Genomic DNA, 7,261 nt, shown 5'->3' with positions numbered 1-7,261 from the left:
AAAAAAAAAAAAAGAAAGAAAGAAAGAAAAGAAAAACAAATAAATAAGGAAAGACAGCCCCTGACTATTGGTTTGCAGTTTCCAGGTGAGTGTGTAAAAATATTTGCTGCAACCAGTTAGCTATTCTCAATGGCCAAAAACTATAGAGAACCCACCAAATGGTACATCAGATATAAGAAACACACAGCCCTCTCTGCCTCTGTTTATTGTCCCATTGCTGTGGAGACATGGATGTAAAGTTTGCAGGCAAACTAACAGCCTAAAGGCAATGAAAAATGGCAAATCAATGCTAGGAGACAACAGTTAAAGGTGGAGACTGTGGCAAACTGGAGAAGCTCAGTTTGCCACAGATCTTTCTGGAGAGAAGCCAGAAATTTAAGTGTTATGTGAACTCTCCTGAAGTTTAAATATGGGTGGTTGTCTTAGTCCATTCAGGCTGCTATAACAAAACGTTATAAACTGGGTGGATTATAAACACCAGAGGCCAGGCGTGGTGGCTCATGACTGTAATCCCAGCACTTTGGGAGGCCAAGGTGAGCGGATCACCTGAAGTCAGCAGTTCGAGACCACCCTGGCTAACATGGTGAAACCTATCTCTACTAAAAACACAAAAAATTGGCTGGCGTGGTGGCACACGCTGGTAGTCCCAGCTACTTGGGAGACTGAGGCAGGAGAATTGCTTGAACCTGAGAGGCGGAGGTTGCAGTGAGCCGAGATCGCGCCACTGCACTCCAGCCTGGGTGACAGAGTAAGGCGCTGTCTAAAAAATAAAAATAAATAAATAAAACAGCAGAAATTTATTTCTTATGGTTCTGGGGGTTAGGAAATCCAAGTTCAAGGTGCGGCAGATTTGGTGTCTGGTGAGGCCCTGCTTAGTGATTCCTAGATATTGCCTTCTCTCCATGTCCCCACATGGTAGAAGGGGCAAGGGGTCTCTTGGGCCTTGTTTATAAGGGCACTAATCCCATTCCTAAGAGCCATGTCAAAGATCAGATCACCTCCCAAAGACCCTACCTCCATCACATAGGAAGTTAAGTTTCAACATATGAATTTGCGGGGAGACCCAAACATTGAGACTATAGCAGTGGTTAATTCAAATTTTTGGAGCAAACAAAACACACCTGCAGGGCTGGACACGACCTGTGGGCCTCCAGGTTGAGATCCCTGCTCTATGCTGATTCTTGTCTGAAGTCCTTAAGCTCTCATAAAGGAAAATAATAGTCTCAATGCTAAATTCATGGTTCTCAGACTGACTGGATGGGGTATCACCCATGCAGCTTTAAAAACAACAGATTTTGGGGCTTTGCCACCAAAACACCAACCCCACAGTCACATAGGAACCACTGGGCATTTTGCTGAGTCACAAAACTTACCACACCAGAGTTTGTGCATAGATGAGTTCTAGAACGTTCCTGGCAATGTCAAACTCCTGGACTCCAAGACTTTTGATCAGTTGCATCCCAATGAGTCTGTGAAGACATACTGAATTTAGTACCCAAACCATAACTCCCACTTTCAAAAGATCCCCCACAGACTAGGACAAACAGCAGAAGAGACCCTCACCAGCTTGAAATAAAGTCGTAAGTTCCCTCGCAAATTTTTCAAAAGTTCTAAATCTACAAACATGTTTTTGAAGAAGTAATTGAAGGATTGAGGGAAAACTGGTTTAACAAAATGCAGTGAAGTGGGAGTTTAAAAAATTCTAGAGAACATTTGTTACCCTGAACATTTAAATTATCCCACTATTATATTATACCCCTCTTTGGTAATTAAACATTTTTTTTCATGAACCAGATGAACTCAGCACCTTTCAAATAAACATTTGAAAGATATTTAATTGAGAACTCAACTCAAACATTTTTAAATGTTTGGTTGCTGCTATCAAATTAATTATTTTTTCCTGTATTCTAAATCCACAAGAAGGAAACCAAGTTACCATTTACTCTGGGGAAACTTTATTCTATATTAATTTATTAATAAAAGGAGTTGCCAATTAAAAAAAAGTTCTGTCAAAAAGTAAAAAAATCTTTTCATCTTTTTTTGGAGGGGAGGGGATGGAGTCTTGCTGTGTCACCCAGGCTGAAGTGCAATGGCACAAACTCGGCTCACCGCAACCTCTGCCTCCTGGGTTCAAGCAATTTTCCTGCCTCAGCCTCTCAAGTAGCTGGGATTACAGGCATGCACCACCACTCTTGGCTAAGTTTTGTATTTTTAGTAGAGACAGGCTTTCACTACATTGCCAGGCTGCTCTTGAACTCCTGACCTCAGGTGATTCACCTGCCTTAGCCTCCCAAAGTGCTAGGATTACAGGCATGAGCCATTGCACCCAGCCAAACCTTTTCACCTTTACGTCCAGACCCTCAACAGAGGGTAGAATAAAAGCACATTTTGGCATAAATGAAGGAGGAAATTTGGCATTGAATCTACCCACTAGAAAGTAATCATCATCACACCATCTTATCTGATAGACCGTCTTATTACTAGAGCAGCTTACAGAAATACATAAATGTCTATAAGGAATGAGAGGTTTATCATATTATTTAAAAAATAAATTACTAAATTTAAAAAACCAGACATGACATAATGACAATGCCTCAATTTTGTATATATTGTATCTAATATAAAATTAGCACATTAATTCAATTAAAGCAATGAGATAAATCTACATGTACTGACATGGAAAGATGTCAAGACATAGTGGTAGATTAATTCAAGCAAATTCTACAATATGATGCAGTGTGACTCCATTTTTGCTTTTGAAAATTATATAATATTATATAGTAAACACACACACAGAGCAATGTGTGCATAGAAAAATCTGGAAGAATATATACTATAGTATTAAAATTATCCATAATGGATAAGATTTCTTTTTTTTTCTTTGCCTTTTTCTTTTTTTTTTTTTTTTTTTTTTTTTTTCTTTTTTATTTTTTTTTTTTTTTTTTTTTATTATCACACATGGCAACAAGATTTGCTTGTTTCACTCAATTTCTTCTTATATCTATCCCCTGTAGTTTTTGCTTTACAAATGTTGACACCATTTGATCCAGGCATAATAATAGCACATGTCTTTTTTTTTAGAGACAGTCTTGCTATGTTGCCCAGGCTAGTCTTGAGCATCCGGCCCAAGTGATCCTCCCATCTCAGTTTCTCAAAGTGCTGGGATTACAGGCGTGAGCCACTGTACCCAGGTGGATAAGATCTCAAATGGCTCCGTTTCTTTTATTTCTAGAATTTGTTTTCAAAAGAAGGTTGTAAAGGGTCAACTGAACCAAGTGAACTATGACAACAGAATTGTCAGGTTAAGGGGAAATTTTAGCTAATGTAGGGGAGAACAGTATCCCTAAGGACAACAGGTAGAATTGGAACAATGCATGCTTTGAGTATGTAAGGGATCTGTACATCCCCCTCAGCCAGAAACCAGGTTCTGGTTACAGCATCAGGCACTAATTACTTAAGAATGACAAATAATTACCTCCTCAAAAACTCCCCCAGGAAGGAATCGGCTAAAGAGAACACAAAATCCATCAGAAGGAGCCGGTAGATTTCCTGGCCAATTAGAGTTTCCCAACACTGAAAGGCAAACAACAGTCGGAATGTGGGAAGGGGCTGTGGCCTCAGTTCAATTCTCCTCTGTTCCTAGCTCTGTGTACCCATTAGGACATGGCAAATGATTTGGTTTGCCCAAGTCTTTGTGTACGCAAAAAACTAGACCCACTCTGTAAAAATGCAGCCAAGTTTGTTTTCAGGGGTGTTATTCCCTTTTTGGTTTCCTTCTTCTCCCCCTTAAAGCTTGTCTTCCACATATACCCAAACTTTCCCTGCTCATGATCTCTCCCCTTAAAACTTTTCATCTCTGCCCTATCCCCTCTGGATCCCATTTCTCAGCCAGGGGCAATCAGTTTCTTCAAGAGACCAAGAAGTGTCGACGAGGCTGGAGTGCAGTGGCCAGGTCTTCACTCTTTTTGCTTATTGACCTTACAATAAAATCAATCAATATCTGCTTAAGAAAGTGGCCTAGAGGTTTAGCAGGCTAGTATAAACTGGAAGCTCAAATTAGTTATAATCTATAAAACTAGTGGCTAGGAACCTCTGCAGGAAGTCAGTGCTATCCGCTGATAGACTGGGAGCTTTTAGATTTGGCTGAAGGAGAAGAGAAAAATTTTGGGTGCACAGGCCAAGGATGAATGGATGTATGGATGAGTAAATGGATGGATGATGGATGAATGGATAGATGGATACATAGATGGATGAATAGATGGCTGGATGAATACATGAATTGATAGATAATTGGATGGATGCATGCATGAATGGATACATGGATGACTAAAGGGATGGATGGTTGGATAAATGAATGGATAGATAAATATATGTATGGATAGATGGATAAATGGATGAATGGATGCATACATGGATGGATAAAAGGATAAGTAGATGGATGTATGAATGGATGGATAGATGGATACATGAATGGACAGATGAATACATGGATGGATGAATATATGCATAGATGAATAAATAGATGATGGAGGGATGGATGGATAGATGGATGCATGAATGGATAAATGCATGGAAGAATAATATGGTATCTGCTCTAACCATCCTAACTTGGAGGGCTGATTTTGAATCTCTTTGACAATTAGGGAAATAAGTTGAGGGTGCCATGTTCATGTAAGATGGTTTGAGTCTAGACCCAGCAGAGGTATTTTGGGGCCCAGGAATAATGGGTAACGGAGAAATAGAGACAGGCTCCTGATTCCTTGACTCTACTGCCGACCCCAGGGCATCCTGGGTATCTGAGGGCTCATGATGACCATCCTCTAAGGATTATTGTGCAATGTGAAGGCACATTCTCATGGGGGATGCAATAGCAGGGGCAGAGGCATCCCAATGAGAAGGCCAGAGAGGTTGGTTTGTTCCTGAATCCACACAGGACACCGTCCTCAGAATGAGGCCATCAGGCACCCATTCTCTGATGTTAGGGACGACTAAAAACTGTAGGTAAGTGAAGGACAGCCAGGAACAGTCAGCATTAGGACATAATTTTTACTTCCAGTATTTATGAGCTTATAGATCGGTAAAGCCCAGGGTATCTAGGTTACAGGAAAAACAGAATATCAAGGATCAAAAAGGATTTTGTTCAACCCCAAGGCTGTTAAAACAGACTAGCACTAAAATTACTACCATCCATTGCATATGCTGGGCACTGTACTTATACCACATATGATATTGCTTAATCCCAATTTTACAGATGAGAAAACTGAGGCTAAAAGAGATTAAGTGATTCAGGAGATGACACAGCACAGCTGGCCTTCAAATCAGATCCTCCTGACTTCAGAACCTGAGCTTTTTTGTTGAGACCCATTTTGCCTTATGTTGCTTCCCAGATTAGTTTCCATTCTCTTCCCACAAGGAATTAATACCAAATATGGAGTGTGATGGTTCTTGAGAAACCCATATCCTCCCTGTTGGTCAAACGCTAAGAAACCAAACTTAGGGCAGAGAAGCATAGAATCTTACCTCTTCACCAGACAGGGCCACAGTGTTGAGCCAATAGTAACAAAGAATGCCAATGATTGATATTTTCAAAAAGATGTTTCTAAACAGAAGAAACAACATTTATGATTACCTTCAATGACAGTCTTTCATGCTGTCTGCTAATAGTTTCTTTTAGGCACATGGTAAGGTAGAAATTCCTGGCCTCTATGGTTGGAGGGCGGCACATGGCTAGTTCCAGTGAATGAATTGTGAGCAGAAGCAATGTGTGTCACTTCTAAGCTGAAGCAATTAATGCACCTGTGAGACCCTCCAGAACTCCCCATCTTCTCTTTGGAATGGTGACCAATGATATTTAAGATGGCTGTTGCTCTCTGAGCCTGGATCCCTCAGTGACTAACATGAGAAGGCCCGTTTTGACAACCTGCACCGTGTATGTAACATGAGCAAGAAATAAACCTTTGTGTTCCAAGCCCCTGAGATTTGGGGGGATGTTTGTTACTGCAGCATAACCTAATTTATTCCAAATGATACATTCTCTTTTGTTGGACTTCCAAATGATTTAATTTCACTTCCTATTACAGTAATAGTAAATGTACAAAATGTTTATTGGGTGTTGACCCAACATACATTGCCAAGCTCTTTACTGAATCACCCCCTTCAGTCTTTACAACTCCATCATCTGGTAGATGGTATTTTATGTCCATCATATTCAATATGCAAGGTTATGGGATGAGAGTGAGACCTAATATTCTCCCTTCTAAACATACTTTAAAAAGTGGCATCATGGATCAGTGGGTGGGATGTGGGGAATAATGAGGGTACAGGAATACAGTCAGAACAAACTTTCTTTCTCTTTCTCTCTCGTTCTTTCCCTTCCTCCCTCCCTTCCTCCCATCCTCCCTTCCTCCCTTCCTTCCTCTTTTTTGAGACAGGATCTCATTTTGTTACCCAGACTGGAGTACACTGGTGTGGCCATGGCTCACTGCAGCCTCGACCTCCCAGCTCAAGGACTTCTCCTACCTCAGCCACTTGAGGTAGCTGGGACTACAGGCGCAATCCACCGTGCCTGACTAATTTTTAAATTTTTTGTAGAGATGGAGTCTCACCATGTTGCCCAGGCTGGTCTTGAACTCCTGGGCTCAAGCAATCCTCCCACTTTGACCTCCCAAAGTGCTAGGATTACAGGCATGAGCCACTGCACCTGGCTGGAATTTTTCATAATATCAATTGGATATAACTGACTGATTTGTTCATTCATTCATCAATCATTCTTGAGCACCTATGATATCTCAGACGCTGCAAACAAGGCAAAGATTTCCCCGTAAACTGCGGGGGAGGAAGATAAATAAACGCAAATATGTTAGGAAGTGGTAAAAAAAAAAAATTATATGGTATAAGAGAAAGGGTGGGAGGGAGCTGTTATTTTTAATGAAGTGTGCAAGGAAGAGAGCAACATGAGGGTGATGTTTGAAGAATGCAAAATGCAGTCAGTAAGCAAGCCTTGTGGTGTGGGTGGGAAGAATGTTCCAGGCCCATGCAAAGGTCCAGAGGTGGGAAAATAGTTTGGCATGTTTGTGAACGGTTAGGAGGTCAGTGACAGGGACAGGCAGTGAACAGGAAGGAAAGGGGGAAAAAAATGAGGCTGGAGTGCTGGCCAGGAGCCAGATCTCACAGACCATGGTAAGGCTCTGGAACTGATCAGCAAAGAAACTCAGTCTGTGTTGTACAGACCTATACTTTTTTTTTTTTTTTTTTTTTTTTT

The 7,261-nt window shown here is 40.9% G+C and overlaps 1 protein-coding gene across 5 annotated transcripts in view; it reads right to left on the bottom strand.

The window, feature by feature from the left end:
- The window catches only part of TMC5 (transmembrane channel like 5), a 90,075-nt gene that overhangs the window by 13,771 nt on the left and 69,043 nt on the right, over positions 1-7,261 (bottom strand). For all 5 annotated transcript variants that reach the window (XR_001826925.2, XM_037740543.1, XM_017534282.2 and 2 more), the window contains exons 12-14: positions 5,521-5,599; positions 3,476-3,573; positions 1,374-1,469 (exon numbers count right to left, since the gene is read on the bottom strand). Coding sequence is in view for 4 of the 5 variants with exons in the window: in XM_037740543.1 (XP_037596471.1) it covers positions 1,374-1,469; positions 3,476-3,573; positions 5,521-5,599 (273 nt within the window). In the remaining variant the exon portion in view is untranslated. The remainder of the gene's footprint in view (positions 1-1,373; positions 1,470-3,475; positions 3,574-5,520; positions 5,600-7,261) is intronic.

Source organism: Cebus imitator, unplaced genomic scaffold, assembly GCF_001604975.1.
Source record: "Cebus imitator isolate Cc_AM_T3 unplaced genomic scaffold, Cebus_imitator-1.0 Scaffold85, whole genome shotgun sequence".
Taxonomy (NCBI): Eukaryota; Metazoa; Chordata; class Mammalia; order Primates; family Cebidae; genus Cebus; species Cebus imitator.
Note: the sequence above shows the minus strand (reverse complement) of the source record. Positions and strands in the feature narration are given on the sequence as shown.